Genomic DNA, 22,409 nt, shown 5'->3' on the forward strand with positions numbered 1-22,409 from the left:
ATGACCTCATCCCTGGAAATATCTGTCACTGTAGGACAGAGCAGCTTTCACAATCCGAGCCAGCAGCGAAATCCATTTTTCAAACTCGCAATGAAGCCCATTCATCAACCTAGAGCTTAAATTGGCATTGACACATAAAGCATATCTGGCAAGGGTCTCGAAACTTTCTAAACAAAGGGACAGTTTACTGTCTTTCAGGCTTTAGGGGGAGCTGGACTGTGGCCATTAGAGTAGAAAATACCAATGTGAGTGGAAATAGACAACGTCCCATCATTGGATTTAGTAGGAGGAATAATGCTCCATTGATGATATCAGTGGAAGGAATAGTGACCTATCATTGGTGTCATTGGGAGAAATAGTTCTCCATCAATGGTGTCAGTGGTAGGAATGATGCCCCATCATTGGTGTTAGTTGGAGGAAAAGTGTCTCAAGGGCTGGATAAAGGCAAGCAAAGGGCTGCATCCAGCCCTTAAGCCACAGTTTGAAGACCACTGATTGGCTGCGGGCTTTAGTCATTAGGGGCGAGGCTTCTTAATACAATCTGAGCTATTGGGTAAATAATAAAGTTTAGTATCCATCAAATTTATCGTCTAATTCCACTTCTATTATCTACTACTATTTCTTCTCTATAATAACATATGGTTGGTTGCTATTGTGTACAACTCTGTGCACATCAGCGTAGCTTTTGGCTGTATCTTGCAAACACTACTGACTCTCGGGTTTTTCTTGGACTTTGTCTCATAGATGTGAATGTGCTCCAGGCTATGGAGGGGAAAACTGCAGCCTCAACCACGACGACTGCCGGGACCACCGCTGCCAGAACAACGCCAAGTGTGTGGATGAGGTGAACGGCTACTCCTGCCAGTGTACAGGGGGATACAGGTAAAAGCACAGGTCTAAGGCCCAGTAATCATCTTCCACTACCAATGTACCGAATGAAATTAGTTAAATGTGAACTCCAAGAATGATCTTTATTGCATAGCCAGCAGTAGTGAAACGCGTCGAGCAAGGTTGGTTTCGGATGGAGACATCAATGTATGCAGTCTTTTCTTTTCGTTTTTAACCAATTCCGGCCCACCCGCCCCCAATATACTGAAAATGGGAGGCCGGTTTAGGCAAAGCATCATACCCCGAATATCCCTGCCTACTTTCGAGGTTTAGGGTGCACACTCGCACCCTAAAGCAGGGATGAGAAACTAAGAGATCTACTAGTAAAAGCAGCACACTGTACACACAAAGTAAACAGGCACACATTTAACCTTTTGATTGCCCTAGATGTTAACCCCTTCCCAGTGTATTATCACTGATCACTGTATTAGTGTCAGTGGCAGTTCCCTCCAGCATCAGTTAGTGTCAGATTGCCCAGCGCACTATTGCAGTCCCATTATAAGTCACCATTAGTAGTATTAAAAAAAAATTATATTATATATTATAAGGATATATACCATAGTTTCACACAAACCAATCAATATACACTTATTGGGATGTTTTTTTTTAATCAAAGACATGAAGCAGAATACATTTCGGCCAAAATTGATGAAGATATTGGATTTTTTAAAAAAATCTTATTGAATATGTTTTATAGCAGAAAGTAAAAAATATTGTTTTTTTCCCCCCAATTTTTTGGCTTTTTCGTTTATATCGCAAAGAATAAAAAACCCAGTGGTGATCAAATGCCATCAAAGGAAAGCTCTATTTGTGTGAAATATATTATATAAATTTCATTTATGTACAGTGTTGCATGACCGCGCAATTGCCAGTTAAAAGTAGCGCATCTCCACATAGCAAAAAATGGCCTGGTCATGAAGGGGGGGGGGGGGGGGTAAAATCTCCTGGAGCTCAGGCGGTAAATAATAAACAAAACAGACTTCATACATTGATGTCTCCACCAAAAACCAACATTCTTTGATGTGTTTTCGGGACTTCCCCTATCCTTGTGAGCAAGCCAGCAGTGGTGAAACACGTCAAGGAAGGTTGGTTTCGGGTGGAGACATCAATGTATGCAGTCTTTTCTTTCTGTGTTTAATAATGATCAAAACAGACTACATACATTGATGTCTTCACCCAAAACCAACCTTCCTTGACATGTTTCGGGACTTCCCCTATCCTTGTGAGCAAGCCAGCAGTGGTGAAACGCGTCAATAAAGGTTGTTTTCGGGTGGAGACATCGATGTATGCAGTCTTTTCTTTCTGTGTTTAATAATAATCAAAACAGACTACATACATCGATGTCTTCACCCAAAACCAACCTTTCTTGATGTGTTTCTAGACTTCCACCTAACCTTGTAAGCAAGTCAGCAGTGGTGAAACGTGCCAAGAAAGGTTGGTTTCGGGTGGAGACATCAATCTATGTAGTCTTTTCTTTCTGTGTTTATTAATAGTCAAAAAAGACTACAAACATTGATGTCTCCACCCAAGACCAACCTTCCTTGACGTGTTTCGGGACTTCCCCTATCCTTGTGAGCAAGCCAGCAGTGGTGAAACGCATCAAGGAAAGGTTGGTTTAGGGTGGAGACATCTATGTATGCAATCTTTTCTTTCTGTGTTTATCGGTAATCAAAAAAGACTACAAACATTGATGTCTCCACCCAAGCCCAACCTGCCTTGACAGGTTTCGGGACTTCCCCTATCCTTGTGAGCAAGCCAGCAGTGGTGAAACCCATCAAGGAAGGTTGGTTTAGGGTGGAGACATCGATCTATGCAGTCTTTTCTTTCTGTGTTTAATAATAATTTAAAAAGACTGCATACATGGATGTCTCCACCCAAGACCAACCTTCCTTCACGTGTTTCAGGACTTCACCTAACCTTGTAAGCAAGTCAGCAGTGGTGAAACGTGCCAAGAAAGGTTGGTTTAGGGTGGAGACATCTATGTATGCAGTCTTTTCTTTCTGTGTTTATTAATAATCAAAAAAAGACTACAAACATTGATGTCTCCACCCAAGACCAACCTTCCTTGACGTGTTTCGGGACTTCCCCTATCCTTGTGAGCAAGCCAGCAGTGGTGAAACGCATCAAGAAAGGTTGGTTTCGGGTGGAGACCTCAATGTATGCAGTCTTCCTTTTTTGATCATTATTAACCCCTTGACGCCAGCCGCACGCACATATGCGGCCCCATCGGCACCTGGACCTTGGACCAGTATTGAATTGCTGTCAATACAGCAGTCCCCGAGAGCGTACGGCACAGTCAACGGTGCCTAACCGAAAGCTTTTCGATTTCTGCTTGCGATCTGCGGTTTTCGGATGACATAAATGCCGTGACAGCCAATCACAATGGTCATGCGATCTTAAACCCCGCCTCCCGGCATCCTAAACCTCTTAAAGGGCCGGGAGGTGGCGGCGCGCAGAGGTTAAACACAGAAAGCTAGGCTTTGGAGTGCTGCTTACATTTTTTATACTATATTTTTATATAATATTTATAGTTTTATATAGTAGTTTTTATATAGTATTTTTATATTTTTTTATACTAAGCACAAATTTTATTCTGTGATTTTTTTTTTTATCACAACATGATATAAAATGATGACGTTTCTGTTACAAAATTGTTTTTTTTTTTGTTTATAATTTTGCATTTTACCACTTATGCTGCAAAAATGAATGAACAAAAGCACAAACATTTAATATATAACATGGTAATATAAATACTTACTAGGGAGAGAAAGGAGTCAATTTAGGCAAATTAGTGATAGAATATTGGTAAAAAAAAATAAAATAAAAAAGATGTTTGTGTGTGTATATATAGACCCAACTTCAGCAATTCCAGTGTAAAATATTAGACGCAATTAGCGTCTCCTGACAACTGCAGATAACTACAATGTATCTATTTTTGTTACATTTTAACAAGCATGCTGGAACACCTGTTCTAGTGATCAGTGCTGAAAGAACCGCTAATCGCATTCCCTACTACACCGATCCCCACCTTGGCTGTCACAATGAGAGGACTCGGCTGTTCTTGGTTCTTCCAACAATAATGGTGTTTTAGTAAAGACCAAATACATGGATTTCAAAAGGGTCATGTTCCAAAGAACCGCTCAGCCTTCCCCCCGAATAGCTCCATACACACAGGTGGTTAAAGGGGGATGGGTCAGAATGGGGACCTTGGCTTCCAACTGCTGACTTGTTTTGGAAGGTGCTTGCTGCTCCTCTGTCATCCTTATCGTTACTTCACGATTTAGTAAGCCATTGACTCAGAAGTAGCATTTGCATGTTAGGTGGCTAACATCTGAGAGGTTTGGGATTTTAACCTTCAAAACAAAATAATAATAATGGCAGCCCATAATATACATCTTCTGCCAAGCAGGGTTGGGATGGGACAAAGGGTGGGCAGGAGGGCAAGGCCCCCCAGGCGCAGTAGTAAGGGGAACACCCTCTCACCGCACGTTCCTGGTCAGTGGCTGGCAAGTATTAACGAGGAACCTGTTCTGATACTGCTTTCAAGTATTAACCAGACTTTCCAATACATGCAAATGAATGTAACTTGCAGAATCTTAAGCTGGATAACCACTTCTGCATTCAGCTACATGTGTAAAAAGCAGAAGGTCAACTCTAGGCCAACTCCATAGCCCATGGGCAACTCTCAGCCTGTGTACCTTCATCGCCTGGGACAAACTCTAAAGCCTGTTGGCTATGGAATCTGAGGCCAACTGTAGCCCTGTGTGCCTCCAAAGCCTGAGGCAGCCTCTAGGCCAGTGTGCCTCCATATTTTATTTCCTACTTCCATAGCACAGCACAGAATCTATAGAAGATTGGTACATTCCAATGCCTGTGTGTCTCCATAGCCTGAGGGCAACCCTTAGTGTGTGAGCCTTTATAGCCTAAGACCAACTCTAGTCTTGTGTGCCTCCATAGCCTGAGGCTAACTCTAGGCCTGTATGCATCCATAGCCTGAGGGCAACTCTAGGCCTGTGTGTCTTCATAGCCTGAGGCCAGTTCTAGTCTTGTGTGCCTCCAAAGCTTGAGGCTAACTCTAGGCATGTATGCCTCCATAGCCTGAGGGCAACTCTAGGCCCGTGCGCTTCCATAGACTGGGGGTAAATGTAGTCCTATGTGCCTCCATAGCCTGTGGGCGACTCTAGTCCAGTATGCCTTCATAGCCTGAGGGCATCTCTAGTCATGTGTGCTTCCATAGCCTGAAGCCAACTCTGGCCCTGTGTGCCTCCATAGCCTGAGACCAATTCTAATCCTGTGTGCCTCCATAGCCTGCGGCTAAATCTAGGCCTGTATGCCTCCATAGCCTGAGGGCAACCCTAGGCCTGTGTGTCTTCATAGCCTGAGGCCAGTTCTAGTCTTGTGTGCCTCCAAAGCTTGAGGCTAACTCTAGGCATGTATGCCTCCATAGCCTAAGGGCAACCTTGGGCCTGTGTGCCTCCATAGACTGGGGGCAACGCTAGTCCTATATGCCTCCATAGCCTGTGGGTGGCTCTAGTCCTATATGCCTTCATAGCCTGAGGGCATCTCTAGTCATGTGTGCTTCCATAGCCTGAAGCCAACTCTGGCCCTGTGTGCCTCCATAGCCTGAGGGCAACTCTAGTCCTGTGTGCCTCCATAGCTTAAGGCCATCTCTAATTCTGCGTGCCTCCATTGCTTGAGGTTATTTCTAGTTCTGCGTGCCTCTATTGCTTGAGGTTATCTCTAGTTCTGCGTGCCTCCATTGCTTGAGGCCATCTCTAGTCCTGTGTGCCTCCATTGCTTGAGGTTATCTCTAGTTCTGCGTGCCTCCATTGCTTGAGGCCATCTCTAGTCCTGTGTGCCTCCATAGCCTGAGGCCAACTCTAGTCCTGTGCACCTCCATATTTTATTTCCTATTACCATAGAACAGAATCTGTAGAAGATTGGTTCTTTCCATCTCCGATGAAAGGTCAAGTTTTATTACATATAATTACCTTTCAAAATACCCCAAGACTTCCTTAAATATAAATAGGGATGAGATGCCCTTTAAGTCCTCGTCTTTTACAGAAAACTGCTTTCTCGAAATTGGCCGCTGCACTATAATTCTCCTCCAGTGATGCTTCATCACATGTGTGGGAGTTCGGCAGCTAAAATGTTAAACAATTTGAATCCCCAATTCTCTACATAAGCTACATAAGGAGACTCAGGGGAATTCATCGGGCAGCATTACTTGTTTACAAGGACTATTCTCGGCTAAAATCCTATTGACTCAAATCCTCTTACCTTCTGATAAAGCTTAGAGAAGAAAGGCGAAAAGTTGAAGTTACGGGTGTGATGTCATGGCAATGTGTCTTTCCTCTACGGTGTGATCAAGGCCAAAACAAAATTCACTCACCTAGTTTGCCAAATTGAATAAAATGGATTGTGTTGGATGTCACATTTTTCCATTTTTTTTTTTTACATTGAAAGAAATAAGTTCTTTATTGAAAGTTGTTCCTCATACAAAATTAAAAAAGACATTGTGGAACTTAACCAAGCAAGACGTAACTTACATCAGTATAGGTCAGCGGTCTCCAAACTGTGGCCCTCCTGCCACTGACACCAGTAACGGGGCAATATTCTTCCCGCTTTCACCAACAATGGGGCACTATTCCTTCCACTGACATAAACGATGGGGCACTATTCTTCCCACTGACACCAATGATGGGGCACTATTCCTCCCACTGATACCAATGATGGGACACTATTCCTCCCACTGACACCAATGATGGGACACTATTCCTCCCACTGACACCAATGATGGGACACTATTCCTCCCACTGACACAAATAATGGGGCACTATTCCTCCCACCGATACCAATGATGGGGCACTATTCCTCCCACTGATACCAATCATGGGGCACTATTCCTCCCAGGTTATTTCTTAATTCCAAATATGGAAAAATAGGCTTTTGCCATTACTAAGCATGTTTTCTTTAAGCTGGTCTGAAATATATTTAATAACACTGTTCCCAAATGTTTAGGGCAGGTAACCCATATATGCTTGTAGAGTACCTGGTGGGAAGGAGACATTAGAAACTATTCATTTTGTTTTAGATGGTGCATGATAATGGCAGGTTTTGTCAAATATTGCTCTCTAGATTTAGCATTTTAAAGGTTATTGCTGCCAGCTTCCTTACCTGTCATTACACACTGGCTGCCTTTTTCATTTTATTCTAAAATTGTATTCACTGCTTCCTCTGCTGCAATGAGCAGATCTGGGTTCCACCATACTGTACAATGCTGAGACTCCTTTCATGAAAGTTACAGGATCAACCATACTGTACAGTGCTGGGACTCCTTACATTATAGTCCTGGGTTCCACCATACAGTACAGTGCTGGGACTCCTTACATTAAAGTTACGGGATCCACCATACTGTGCAGTGCTGGGACTCCTTACATTATAGTTCTGGGTTCCACCATACTGTACAGTGCTGGGACTCCTTTAATTAAATTTCTGGGTTTCACCATACTGTACAGTGCTGAGAATCCTTACATTATAGTTCTGGGTTCCACCATATTATGCAGTGCTGACAGTCCTTACATTAAAGTTCTGGGTTCCACCATACTGTACAGTGCTGGGACTACTTACGTTATAGATCTGGGTTTCACCATACTGTACAGTGCTGAGACTCCTTACATTATAGTCCTGGGTTCCACCATACTGTACAGTGCTGAGACTCCTTACATTATAGTCCTGGGTTCCACCATACTGTACAGTGCTGGGGCTCCTTACATTAATGTTCTGGGTTCCACCATACTGTACACTGCTGGGACTCCTTTAATTAAAGTTCTGGGTTCCACCATACTGTGCGGGGATAGGACTCCTTACATTATAGTTCTGGGTTCCACCACACTGTACAGTGCTGGGACTCCTTTCATGAAAGTTACGGGATCAACCATACTCTACAGTGCTGGGACTCCTTACATTATAGTCCTAGGTTCCACCATACTATACAGTGCTGGGACTCCTTACATTATAGTCCTAGGTTCCACCATACTATACAGTGCTGGGACTCCTTTCATTAAAGTTACAGGTTCCATCATACTCTACAGTGCTGAGACTCCTTACATTATAGTCCTGGGTTCCACCATACTGTACAGTGCTGGGACTCCTTTCATTAATGTTCTGGAATCCACCATACTGTACAGTGCTGGGACTCCTTTCATTAAAGTTACGGGATCCACCATACTGTACAGTGATGGGACTCCTTTCATTAATGTTCTGGAATCCACCATACTGTACAGTGCTGGGACTCCTTACATTATAGTCCTGGGTTCCACCATACTGTACAGTGCTGGGGCTCCTTACGTTATAGTGCTGGGTTCCACCATACTGTACAGTGCTGGGGCTCCTTTCATTAATGTTCTGGAATCCACCATACTGTACAGTGATGGGACTCCTTTCATTAATGTTCTGGAATCCACCATACTGTACAGTGCTGGGGCTCCTTACGTTATAGTGCTGGGTTCCACCATACTGTACAGTGCTGGGGCTCCTTACATTGTAGATCTGGGTTCTTCCATGCTGTGCAGTGCTGGGACTCCTTACATTATAGATCTGGGTTCCACCATACTGTACAGTGCTGGGACTCCTTACATAATAGTTCAGAGTTCCACCATAGTGTTCAGTGCTAAGACTCCTTACATTATAGTCCTGGGTTCCACCATACTGTACAGTGCTGGGACTCCTTTCATTATAGTTTTGGGTTCCACCATACTGTACAGTGCTGGGACTCCTTCCTTAATAGTTCAGAGTTCCACCATACTGTACAGTGCTAAGACTCCTTTCATTATAGTTTTGGGTTCCACCATACTGTACAGTGCTGGGACTCCTTTCATTATAGTTCTGGGTTCCACCATACTGTACAGTGCTGGAACTCCTTACATTATAGTTCTGGGTTCCACCATATTATATAGTGCTGGACAGGCTTCCTTACATGATTGTTTTCAGAGTCTAGTTTAAGGGTGTACACCGTTTCCGGTCTCTGCTCTGTATACCCTCCTCCTTTTCTCTCCTTTATCCACCCCTCACCCTCAGGTTCCCTCCATTCCTTGCTCCCTAGCTCTGCCATTCTTTTTTCCTACCCCCTCCATTTATTTTTTTTCTTTTGGCTCCTGTCCTGGTTTGAGCACTGCCCATGGATGAAGTTTGGACTCCCCGCACCCTCCTATCTCCAATGTCCCAGTGTGGAGACAACCTCTTAGATTACACTCAGGTTTTTTTTCTTAGAGCAGCCATTCTCATTCCAGGCTTCCGTAGAACCCTCGGGTATCTCCAGATAGGGGCTCCTTGAGCTGATGACTTTCCACTTGGCAAAGGCAATAGCATGATTCCAATGATCTTTTAACATTAAGGGGCCTTCATCCCACTGACCTCCCCATAAATTAATTTTTATCATGGGCTCCATGAGACCCTTAAAGGTAACCTCACAATGCACACACATCTTCCCCGCCTTTAACCTGTGCCTTACCTCACAAATGCTCTTCTGGAAGAATGGTCAAACATTCCCATAGACACCCTCCTAAACCTTGTGGACGGCCTTCCCAGAAGAGGTGAAGCTGTTATATCTGCAAAGGGTGGGCCAACTCAATATTGAACCCTACGGACTAAGACTGGGATGGCATTAAAGTTCATGTGTGTGTAAAGGCAGGCGTCCCAATACTTTTGACAATATAGTGTACCTCATCTGCTACAAGGCACCGGTATAGAGCTACCATATTTTAGTGCCCAACCTCCTGCTGACTTGCATATAACCAATGAATAGTAAAATAAACTTTTTGTAAGTGTTTTGTTAGGAAATCCTCTGTACAGTTTGTGATGTATTAAAAAAAAAAAAAAAGTTCACCCATTAAACTGCATGTATATTCGTTCTGTGAGAATGGGGCAAAATGGAATATTTTCAGACTATTCTCAAGATGAACTACTGTATTTTGGCCACTAGATGGCGCTAAGCATGCTCCTCAGCGCCATCTAGTGGCCACAATGCAGTATTTTCCCCATTCATACATTCGATCTGCAGAGAATGTAGCCTGAGAATATTCAATTTTATTTTTCTCATTCGTACAGAACTAATTTACATGCAGTTTCAATGGCAAACCTTTTTTAAAATAATAAGTACACCCCTTAAAATGACAAAAAACTAAAAAAAAAAAATGCACCTTTTGTGTCTATTTCCAGTGGTCAGCTCTGTGAAATGCCATCTCAGTCATCCACTTTGCCCAATCCATGTAAGTTAGCAGACTGCCAGAACGGAGCCAAATGCATCGACCTGGGGAACAGCGCCGTGTGTCAGTGCCTTCCCGGGTTTGGCGGTACCAGGTGTGAAAAGCTCTTGAGTGTGAACTTTGTGGACAGAGACACCTACCTGCAGTTCACAGACCTCCAGAACTGGCCCCGGGCAAATATCACGCTGCAGGTAAGTGCGAAAAAGATAATAATTCCATCAAATACAGTCTGAGCTATCAAAACTCCTCCTACTTCATAATGCTCATTTTATTATATGTAATATATAAATGAATATAACCTGGTTTAACCCCTTGCCGCCCATGTCACGTAGTGTGGCGACCGCACGTATGAGTCCATGGGAGGAAGATCTTTGTGTTTTCCCTCACACAGTGACTGGGCTGTCAAAGACACCTTTTGTTCTCTACTAATGATCGGGAGCTGGCGGGATCAGACCCTAATCATGTGACCACTGTGCCAGCCAGAGTACCCTTTACATCTGGTGTCTCCATCAGAGTGTCTCCATAGATCATGTGTCCCCATCAACGTGCCCCCTTAGAACAGGTGTCCCCATCAGAGTGCCCCCATAGATCAGGTGTCCCCATCAGAGTGCCCCCTAGATCAGGTGTCCCCATCAGAATGCCCCCATAGAGCAAGTGTCCCCATTAGAGTGCCCCCCTAGATCAGGTGTCCCCATCAAAGTGCCCCCCTAGATCAGGTGCGCCCTTCAGAGTGCCCCCATAGAGCAGGTGTCCCTATCAGACCTCATAGATCAGGTGTCCCTATCAGAGTGCCCTCATAGATCAGGTGTCCCCATTAATATGCCCCCATAGATGAGGTGTCCCCATCAGAGTGCCCCCATAGAGCAGGTGTCCCCATCAGAGTGCCACCCTAGATCAGGTGTCCCCAATCAGAGTGCCCCCATAGAGTTGGTGTCCCCATTAATATGCCTCCATAGAGTAGATGTCTCCATCAGACCTCATAGATCAGGTGTCCCCATCAGAGTGTCTCCATAGAGCAGGTGTCCCCATCAGAGTGTCTCCCTAGATCAGATGTCCCCATCAAAGTGCCCCCATAGATCAGGTGTCCCCATCAGACCTCATAGATCAGGTGTCCCCATAGAGCAGGTGTGCCCATCAGAGTTCCCCCATAGAGCAGGTGTTCCTATCAGAGTGCCCCCATAGAGCAGGTGTCCCTATCAGAATGCCCCCATAGAGCAGGTGCCCCCATCAGAGTGCCTCCATAGGGCAGGTGTCCCCATTAATATGCCCCCATGGATCAGGTGTCCCCATCAGACCTCATAGATCAGGTGTCCCCATAGAGCAGGTGTCCCCATCAGAGTGCCTCCATAAAGCAGGTGTCCCCATCAGAGTGCCCTCATAGAGCAGGTGTGCCCAATAGAGTGCCCCATAGATCAGGTGTCCCCATCAGACCTCATAGATCAGGTGTCCATATAGAGCAGGTGTCCCCATCAGAGTGCCTCCATAGAGCAGGTGTCCCCAATCAGAGTGCCCTCATAGAGCAGGTGTCCCCATCAGAGTGCCTCCATAGAGCAGGTGTCCCCAATCAGAGTGCCCTCATAGAGCAGGTGTCCCCAATCAGAGTGCCCCCATAGAGAAGGTGTCCCTATCAGAGTGCCCCCATAGATCAGGTGTCCCCAATCAGAGTGCCTCCATAGAGCAGCTGTCCCAATCAGAGTGCCTGCATAGAGCAGGTGTCCCCAATCAGACCCCATAGAGCAGGTGTCCCCAATCAGACCCCATAGAGCAGGTGTCCCCAATCAGACCCCATAGAGCAGGTGTCCCTATCAGATCTCATAGATCAGGTGTCCCCATCAGAGTGTTCCCATAGAGCACAAAAATCAGGGGGACAGTCTAAAAAGTATCCAACGGGTTTCAGGGGTCCAAGAATGCATCCTTCATCAGGGCTAAAAGAACTGTAAGGACATCTCCATATTCATACAATATCTAGTATTATTATTGACATTGTTTTGATATGAAGATGTTTTGGATTGTCCCCTTGACTTTTATTGGAGTAAAGTCATCTCTGGACCTCTTAGCAGTGATTAGCATGTTTGTTAAATCTACACAAGAAAGGTGTTCACAGGAAAGTAACATGCATAAAAAATGATGTTAAATGTGTATATGTACATATAATCTTGGGGAAGGTGTTTGTTGAAATGGACAGTCCAGTGACCGGGTCTCTTTAAGAAGAATAATGAGAATGTATGATTTACAATCTGTTATTCCTAACCACAGGTCTGTGCATTGTCATTAATAATACCTCTTGTAATAAACAGCCAATCAGGCTTCCTTTCTATCAGGTACAGCACCATCATCCACATCATCACCGTGTATCCAGAGTCCTGATTTACATTCCTAATCTTATTCACAAAAGGTTTATTGTAAAGTCCTTAAAATGATAAAATGGTTGCAATTTGTTACAATTTTAAAAGGTCCAAAGTGAAAATTCCTGAGTATTGAACCATGAAAGAATCATAAAATGAAAGTGCTAATCCATACTACGAATGTGAATCAGGAGGACTCGTCATTACCAAATCATAATATTTTTCTAAATTAAAAAATGGTAGACTTGCTATAAAGTAACAGAATTCTCAGAGTGCAGGAAGCTTTATGCTTTAAAAACTGTACAGAGGAACAACATTAAACACCCCAATATCACTACTGCCCCCCACTAGTAAACACCTCACCGTCACTACTGTTACAATATCAGTAATGCCCCCCAATATTAAATGTTCCAACATTACTACTCTTCCCCCATTATAAAACACCCTAATATCACTACTGTCCCCCCATTAATAAACACCTCAATATCAGTAATGCCCCTCCCCAATATTAAATATTCCAACATCACTATTCTCCCCCATTATTAACCACTCAAACATCACTAGTGTTCGCCCATTATTAGACACCCCAACATCACTTCTTCCCCCCATTATTAAACACCCCAATATCAGTAACACCCCCATTATTAAATGCTCCAACATCACTACTTCCCCATTATATAACACTCCAACATCACTACTGGGCTCTCATTATTAGACACCCCAATATCACTACTGCCCCCATTATTAAACACCCCAATATCACCACTGTTCGCCCATCATTAGACACCCCAATATCACTACTGCCCCCCATTATTAAACACCCCAATATCACCACTGTTCGCCCATCATTAGACACCCCAATATCACTACTGCCCCCCATTATTAAACACCCCAATATCACTACTGTTTGCCCATTATTAGACACCCCAATATCACTACTGCCCCCCATTATTAGACACCACAATATCACTACTGCCCCCCCAATATTAAATGTTCCAGCATCACTACTCTCCCCCATTATTAAACACTCAAACATCACTACTGTTCGCCCATTATTAGACACCCCAACATCACTTCTTCCCCCCATTATTAAATGCTCCAACATCACTACTGTTACCTCATAATTAAACACCCCAATATCAGTAACACCCCCATTATTAAATGCTCCAACATCACTTCCCCCATTATATAACACTCCAACATCACTACTGGGCTCTCGTTATTAGATACCCCAATATCACTACTGCCCCCCATTATTAAACACCCCAACATCACTACTGTTTGCCCATTATTAAACACCCCAATAACACCACTGTTTGCCCATCATTAGACACCCCAATATCACTACTGCCCCCCCCCCCCATTATTTGACACCCCAATATCACTACTGCCCCCCCAATATTAAATGTTCCAACATCACTACTTTCCCCCATTATTAAACACTCAAACATCACTACTGTTCGCCCATTATTAGACACCCCAACATCACTTCTTCCCCCCATTATTAAATGCTCCAATATCACTACTGTTACCTCATTATTAAACACCCCAATATCACTACTGTTACCTCATTATTAAACACCCCAATATCACTACTGTTACCTCATTATTAAACACCCCAATATCACTACTGTTACCTCATTATTAAACACCCCAATATCAGCAACGCCCCCATTATTAAATGCTCCAACATCACTACTTCCCCATTATATAACACTCCAACATCACTACTGGGCTCTCATTATTAGACACCCCAATATCACTACTGCCCCCATTATTAAACACCCCAATATCACCACTGTTCGTCCATCATTAGACACCCCAATATCACTACTGCCCCCCATTATTAAACACCCCAATATCACTACTGTTCGCCCATCATTAGACACCCCAATATCACTACTGCCCCCCCATTATTAGATACCCCAATATCACTACTGCCCCCCATTATTAAGCACCCCAATATCACTACTGTTTGCCCATCATTAGACACCCCAATATCACTACTGTCCCCCATTATGAAATACATCAACATCACTACTGTTTGCCCATTATTAGACACCCCGATATATCTCTACTGTTCACCTAATATTAGACACCTCAACAGCACCCCCCCCCTTTATTAAACACCCCAATATCTCTATGCCCTCCATTATTAAACATCCCAACATCACTACTGTTTGCCCAATAATTAAACACCCCAATATCATTACCGTCCCCTCAGTATTAAACCCCCCCAGGCCATGAAGTGCCGTCTTCATGAGAACATTTGTGGGTCTCTCCTTACTATGATAAAGAGAAAGCAGAGGACATCTATCTCCGGGGAATACAAAGACCGTGGTATGTAATTTGCTTTGTAAATCCTCATCTCAGAATAGAAGACGAATAGATCGCGCCTGTGAGATTATTTCTGCGCTCGTCATTTCTGTATTGCAATGTGTGTTTTTTTTTTTTTTGCATGGTGCAGGTATCTACAGCCGAGGACAATGGAATTCTGCTCTACAATGGAGATCGTGACCACATGGCGGTAGAATTATATCAAGGCCATGTCAGAGTGAGCTACGACCCCGGCACCTTCCCCAGCTCCGCCATCTACAGGTAACCGCAATCTTTTTATTCCAAATCCTCGTACAAACAATCGGATTATCCGACGGGAATTGTGTGATGATAGGCTTCCTCGTTTCACAGGCTTGGGGCCAGCCATGCCAAGGAAGTTGTTTGAACGTGTTTGTATGTTTTATCTCCTTTAGTTGCCTAATGTCCGCCACTGTGAAAAGTACTTTATAGAGTAATATCTGTTAATGTATAAAAATATAAAATCTTATATATATATATATACACACTATATTGCCAAGTATTGGGACGCCTGCCTTTACACACACATGAACTTTAATGACATCCCAGTCTTAGTCCGTAGGGTTCAATATTGAGTTGGCTCCGCCCTTTGCAGCTATAACAGCTTCAACTCTTCTGGGAAGGCCGTCCACAAGGTTTAGGAGGGTGTCTATGGGAATGTTTGACCATTCTTCCAGAAGTGCATTTGTGAGCTCAGGTACTGATGTTGGACGAGAAGGCCTGGCTCTCAGTCTCCGCTCTAATTCATCCCAAAGGTGTTCTATCGGGTTGAGGTCAGGACGCTGTGCAGGCCAGTCAAGTTCCTCCACCCCAAACTCGCTCCTCCATGTCTTTATGGACCTTGCTTTGTGCACTGGTGTGCAGTCATGTTGGAACAGGAAGGGGCCGTCCCCAAACTGTTCCCACAAAGTTGGGAGCATGAAATTGTCCAAAATGTCTTGGTATGCTGACGCCTTAAGAGTTCCCTTCACTGGAACTAAGGGGCCAAACCCAACCCCTGAAAAACAACCCCCACACCATAATCCCCCCCTCCACCAAATGATTTGGACCAGAGCACAAAGCAAGGTCCATAAAGACATGGATGAGCGAGTTTGGGGTGGAGGAACTTGACCGGCCTGCACGGGGTCCTGACCCCAACCCGCTAGAACACCTTTGGGATGAATTACAGTGGAGACTGCGAGCCAGGCCTTTTCATCCAATATCAGTGCCTGACCTCACAGATGCTCTTCTGGAAGAATGGTCAAACATTCCCATAGACACCCTCCTAAACCTTGTGGACGGCCTTCCCAGAAGAGTTGAAGCTGTTATAGCTGCAAAGGGCGGAGCCAACTCAATATTGAACCCTACGGACTAAGACTGGGATGTCATTAATGTTTATGTGCGTGTAAAGGCAAGCGTCCCAATACCTTTGGTAATATATTGTGTGTGTATATATATATATCTATATATATATATATATATAGATATATATATCTATATAGATATAGATCTATATAGATATAGATATATCTATATATATCTAGATCTGTCTATCTATCTATCTATCTATCTATCTATCTATCTATCTATCTATCTATCTATCTATATACATATAGATATAGATATAGATATATATAGATATAGATATATAGATATATAGATATATATCTATATAGATATATATATATTAGCATTTTATGTTTTTAGACATTAACAGACATTACTTTATAAATTACTTTTGGCAGTGGTGGACATTAGGCAACTAAAGGAAATAAAACATACAAACACGTTCAAACAACTTGGCTGCTCCCAAGCCTGAGCTGCGAAAAGAGGAAGGTTGGGGGCTTTATAGTAAGCTCAGGCTTTCTGCCCTGGAACTGGCATGAAGACCAGGAGTCAGAACCAGTGGCAGCTGGTGGTAACATTTTTAGGGGGGCAGCAAACAATTGCAGCACCCCCATACCACCCGCTTCTGATTGGCCGGATTGAGGATCAGTGTTTCAATAGCGAATACTCATTCGCTGTTGTAACACCTGGGTGGGCTTGTAGGTCAATGCTCTGCGGCCCGAGCCCACCCTACTTTGAAACCCGTTAGAGCCTTGAGCTCTAATCAGGCGCTTAAAAAAAAAAAAAGACCCTGCCGGTGTAATTCATGCGCCCGTCGTCCTGAAAGGGGGCCGGACGCATGAATAGGGGGTAGCAACCGAGGACAGAGGGGGCGGCGCCCGGGCGCCCCCAATGGACAGGTCGCCACTGGTCAGAACGACAGTTTTCACCTGAAGCTTCTCACTCTCATTATTTTGTTTTCTGGTGAATCCCATGTACAGCTTTTTTTTTTCTTCTTTTTTTTTTTAGGCGGTGTCTCACGTTAATGATATTGTTACCTGATCTGTTCAGTCTTTGAACACTTTGTGGTGCCCTCTTACATGTAATTTGGTTTATTTGTGTAGCGGGATTAGAGAGGACACCTTACACCTTCAATTTGTCCTGGTGTGGGAGGAAGTGTGACAGTTGGCCAGACTCCTTTTTTTATTGGTTCTCACCAGCCGAAAAAAAAAAAAAAAAAAAAAAATCACTAATCATTCTCAGTTCCACAAAGAAGTCAATAAAGGTCCTCCAAAAAAGATCTCAAATTCTGTCTGGTGTATCTGAGGAACCTCGTGATTAACGATTGCCGGATGCCAGTAAATTAGGAGGAATGAGATCCGCACTAAAAATGACATCTGCCTGTCTCCGTGATCCGATGACGATGCCATTGTTTGGTGGGGCGTTGGTAGGGCTGGGTCATTGGCAGATGGGGCTCTGTGCCATATGCCCACACGGCGGCTGCTTAATTTTTGGAATTAGCAGACCATTCTTCCAGTCCCCAGGAGAGTCATTATGGCTTGAATAGAGGTATAATGAGGATGTTTATTCCGTGTCTTCTTCTCTATTCAGTTCCGAGACGATCAACGACGGCCAATTCCACACTGTAGAGCTGGTTACCTTCGACCAGATGGTTAATCTGTCTATTGACGGAGGGGCACCCATGACCATGGACAATTTTGGGAAACACTATACCCTGAATAGTGAAACGCCGCTGTATGTCGGAGGTAAGTTTTAACCAAAAAACAAAAATCACACATTAGAAATGTATTTTGATGATGAACATTCTTTCCAATTCATGGGGAGGCACCAAGTCACATCCAAAGAATATAACCTGCCAACGTTCGACTGTTGCTATCACCTATTGTCCAAGCAAGACATACAATTCATCAAATATGTTTTTATAATTTACCTGTTTGACAGGGCTGTAGATCTTTTTTATTTTCCTGGGGGGTCAACCTTGGGTACCCAAAGAGGAACAATAGGGCCATGCGCTGTACGTGCCGTGGCAAATTATAGGTGTGGTAACAGTGGAAGGGGCTTAAAACCGGAGCCTATGTAGCAACATAGGCCACAGTCCTTGTACCCAGAGGCCTCATGCCCATGAACAACATAGGTCACAGTCCTTGTACCCAGAGACCTCATGCCCATGAACAACATAGGTCACAGTCCTTGTACCCAGAGGCCTCATGCCCATGAACAACATAGGTCACAGTCCTTGTACCCAGAGGCCTCATGCCCATGAACAACATAGGTCACAGTCCTTGTACCCAGAGGCCTCATGCCCATGCACATATGAAGTCGTGTATGACGAATACGGGCATATGTCTGTGCCTGGGAAGCCCAGGTGCTGCCTACAGCCAACCGTAGACATGAATGGCTGTACCCAGGTATAAGCCGATACTTATGTACATCCAGGAGAATATCCAGGCTATGGGAACACAAGCTAGGATGCTGTGGGAGAAATTTGGACCCCCCATACCCCCTCTTTATCTATGCCCCTGTTGTTTGATAAAATTATTATCGAGACCGCAGCTAAATGGCACCTCCACTGGTCAGAGTAGGTATAGCATGTACTTGTGTAAACCAATGTATGGCCTACAGATGTATTCTCCCCCACTGATGATAGGTGGGTGCGGCAAGGAGACACAGGAGAATGCCCAGGCTATGCGTATGCCAGCAGAGATGCTGCGAGGGAAATTAGGACCCCCCATATCCCCTCCTTATCTATGCCCCTGTTATTTGATAAAATTATTATCGAGACCACAGCTAAATGACCCCTCTGCTGGTCAGAGTAGGTATAGCATGTACTTGTGTAAACCATGTATAGTGTACAGATGTATTCTCCTTGCTGATGACAGGACAATGCGGCAAGTAGACACAGGAGAATGCCCAGTCTATGGGAATGCCATCCAGGATGCTGCAAGGGAAATTTGGACCCCCCATATCCCCTCATTATCTATGCCCCTGTTATTTGATAAAATTAATCTAGAGATCACAGCTAAATGGCACCCCCAGTGGGCAGAGTAGGTATAGCTGGTGCTTGTGTAAACCTGTGAATAGCGTACAAATGTATTCTCCCTGCTGTTGACAGGACAGTGTGGAATGGAGATACTGGGAAATGCCCAGGCTATGGAAACACCAGCCAGGATGCTTTGGGAGAAATTTGGACCCCCATATCCCCCCTCATCTATGCCCCTGTCATTTGATCATATTAATTTAGAGACCATAGCTAACTTGCACCCCCAGTGGTCAGAGTGCGTATAGCAGGTGCTTGTGTAAACCTGTGTATAGTGTACAGATGTATTCTCCCTGCTAATGACAGGACAATGTGGCAAGTAGACACAGGAAAATGCCCAGGCTATGGGAATGCCACCCAGAGTGCTGTGGGGGAAATTAGGACCCCCATACCCCCCCCCCTGTTTCTGTCCCTGTTATTTGACAAAATTAATCTAGAGGCCACAGCTAAATGGCCCCCGCAGTAGGTGTAGCAGGTACATGTGTAAACCCGTGTATAGTGTATAAATGTATTCTCCCTGCTGCTGACAGGACAGTGTGGAATGGAGAAACAGGAGAATGCCTAGGCTATAGGAACGCCAGCCAGGACAATGTGGGGAAAATTTGAACCCCCATATCCCCTCCTTATCTATGCCCCTGTTATTTGATAAAATTATCATCGAGACCACAGCTAAATGACACCTCCACTGGTCAGAGTAGGTATAGCAGGTGCCTGTGTAAACCCATGTATAGTGTACAGATGTATTCTCCTTGCTGATGACAGGACAATGCGGCAAGTAGACACAGGAGAATGCCCAGGCTATGGGAATGCCATCCAGGATGCTGCGAGGGAAATTTGGACCCCCCATATCCCCTCATTATCTATGCCCCTGTTATTTGATAAAATTAATCTAGAGATCACAGCTAAATGGCACCCCCGGTGGTCAGAGTAGGTATAGCGGGTGCGTGTGTAAACCTGTGAATAGCGTACAAATGTATTCTCCCTGCTGTTGACAGGACAGTGTGGAATGGAGATACTGGGAAATGCCCAGTCTATGGAAACACCAGCCAGGATGCTTTGGGAGAAATTTGGACCCCCATATCCCCCCTCATCTATGCCCCTGTCATTTGATCATATTAATTTAGAGACCATAGCTAACTTGCACCCCCAGTGGTCAGAGTGGGTATAGCGGGTGCGTGTGTAAACCTGTGAATAGCGTACAAATGTATTCTCCCTGCTGTTGACAGGACAGTGTAGAATGGAAACACAGGAGAATGGCCAGGCTATGGGAACACCAGCCGGGATCTGAGGGAAATTTGGACCCTCATATCCCCCCTTATCTAAACCCCTGTTATTTAAATAAATTAATTTAGAGACCACACCTAAATGGCACCCCCAGTGTTCAGAGTAGGTATAGTGCTCAGTTTCATCATGCAAAACATTTGAAGAAACCACACCCCAGGGACCAGGATATTCGCATTTCTTCCAATGAAATGGATACATTAAGCATTACCAACAGGGCTCTTCTTCTCAAACAATAGGTGCTGGTACTCGACCACGACCCCCCTAAACTCCTCCCCCACACACCCCCTCCAAATCACATCAAATAGTGGGTGTGGTCAGATTTCACAAACAGTAGGCGGGTCTTAAAGGGGCATTAAATACCAGGATTGCATTACAGAGTGCGAAGTTCAGGGGAGTTACACACAGACTGCAGAGCTGTCACTCGTAAACACAGAAACCGGACTTCAGTGTTTACAAGTGATTGTGGTGAGCAGGCACCAAGGGGTCTGAGCCAGGGGTGGCGGAATTGAGTTCCACCAAGGCTCCACCCGAAAAAAAAAAGCCCTGATTACCAACACAGAGTATTAAAAATCTGGAGGAAGTGTTGCCTATGGCATCCAAATTGATCGTTTTCTAGTATAATCTGCCCTGCAGCTGGATTGATTATCACCGTATCACCTATACTTTTGACATGCCCTCCCACTATGTATTGGTGCATAAAGCACACAGATTATATTTCATATTTACATGTGGCTTTTGGGTCACATGATAGTCTCCCAGCGCCGGCTTTAGTGTAGATGAGGAACAGCCGACATTGGATGCCCCATAGTAAGCCAATGGGTGAGGTCTCTGCTTTGGCATTGCAGATCTCTCCTCTTTACTTAAGATGGCCACGGGGGGGGGGTCATTTGACCAGACTGGCGCCTCCTCAGAATAGGCAAGTATAGGCAACTTTCCTTTACAGGGTAGTTAGTATAGGGCTTAGAATGGGAGGCGGGAGTAGGTTTAGACTTAAGTTAGTATTTGATCGGATACAAAAGGGGCAAGTATAGGAAAGCATTTGATCCAGCCAGAGTTAGGACCAGATAGGAACATCCGCGTCTTGAATATCTATGCTTAGCTCCTTGGCTCTTCATGCTTTGTATTTTAGGAATGCCGGTCGATGTCAACTCCGCCGCCTTCCGACTCTGGCAGATTCTTAACGGCACCAGCTTTCACGGCTGCATCCGCAACCTGTACATAAATAACGAGCTCCAGGACTTCACCAAGACTCAGATGAAGCCCGGGGTGGTCCCAGGATGTGAACCGTGCAAAAAACTCTACTGCCTCCACGGTATCTGTCAACCCAACGCTGCCAACGGGCCGGTGTGCCACTGCGAGACGGGCTGGATGGGCCCTCACTGCGACCAGCAGATCAGTAATGCTTGCATGGGACATAAGTAAGTGTGGAGCGTTACTAACTAAGCTACTACGTGGTGACCCCCATCTGTAATGACTGTTTCCTTCTTCACCTCCACGCCTGTGTTTCCTTTATGGTCTTTCATTGCTTTGTTGAGTCCCAGACTTTAACCAGTTACAGACTCTGGGCGAACTAGACACACCCAAAAAGAATGTATTCATTGTACACAGGGCGTGTCCAGTACGTCCTGGGCTTCTGCCCTGTTGCCGGGATTCCCCCCCTGTCCCAGTACATGGACATTCAGCTCTGATTAACCACAGCTGCATTGCCGAGTACACAGAGAAGGTCCTCCAAGAAAAGCAGTCTGGCAATGTTTATCAACAGCATTGCTCAGCCATGAATACAGAAAGCTACAATGAAACATTGTTTCACTTTGTAACTTTCTGTTTTTTCATCTTCAGGTCAAAGGGATGACCTTCAATCTGCAGATTAAAGGGGGGTTTTTAAAAGTCAGCAACTACAAACACTGT

At 44.6% G+C, this 22,409-nt stretch overlaps 1 protein-coding gene across 1 annotated transcript in view; it reads left to right on the forward strand.

Annotated features, from left to right (window-relative positions):
• The window catches only part of SLIT1 (slit guidance ligand 1), a gene marked incomplete at its 5' end in the record, with an annotated part of 182,812 nt that overhangs the window by 152,336 nt on the left and 8,067 nt on the right, over positions 1 to 22,409 (forward strand). Inside the window, 5 exons of the mRNA XM_073595360.1 lie at positions 745 to 882; positions 10,108 to 10,345; positions 14,967 to 15,097; positions 17,771 to 17,925; positions 21,631 to 21,919. Of these exons, the coding sequence (XP_073451461.1) occupies positions 745 to 882; positions 10,108 to 10,345; positions 14,967 to 15,097; positions 17,771 to 17,925; positions 21,631 to 21,919 (951 nt within the window). The remainder of the gene's footprint in view (positions 1 to 744; positions 883 to 10,107; positions 10,346 to 14,966; positions 15,098 to 17,770; positions 17,926 to 21,630; positions 21,920 to 22,409) is intronic.

Source organism: Aquarana catesbeiana, linkage group LG08, assembly GCF_042186555.1.
Source record: "Aquarana catesbeiana isolate 2022-GZ linkage group LG08, ASM4218655v1, whole genome shotgun sequence".
Taxonomy (NCBI): Eukaryota; Metazoa; Chordata; class Amphibia; order Anura; family Ranidae; genus Aquarana; species Aquarana catesbeiana.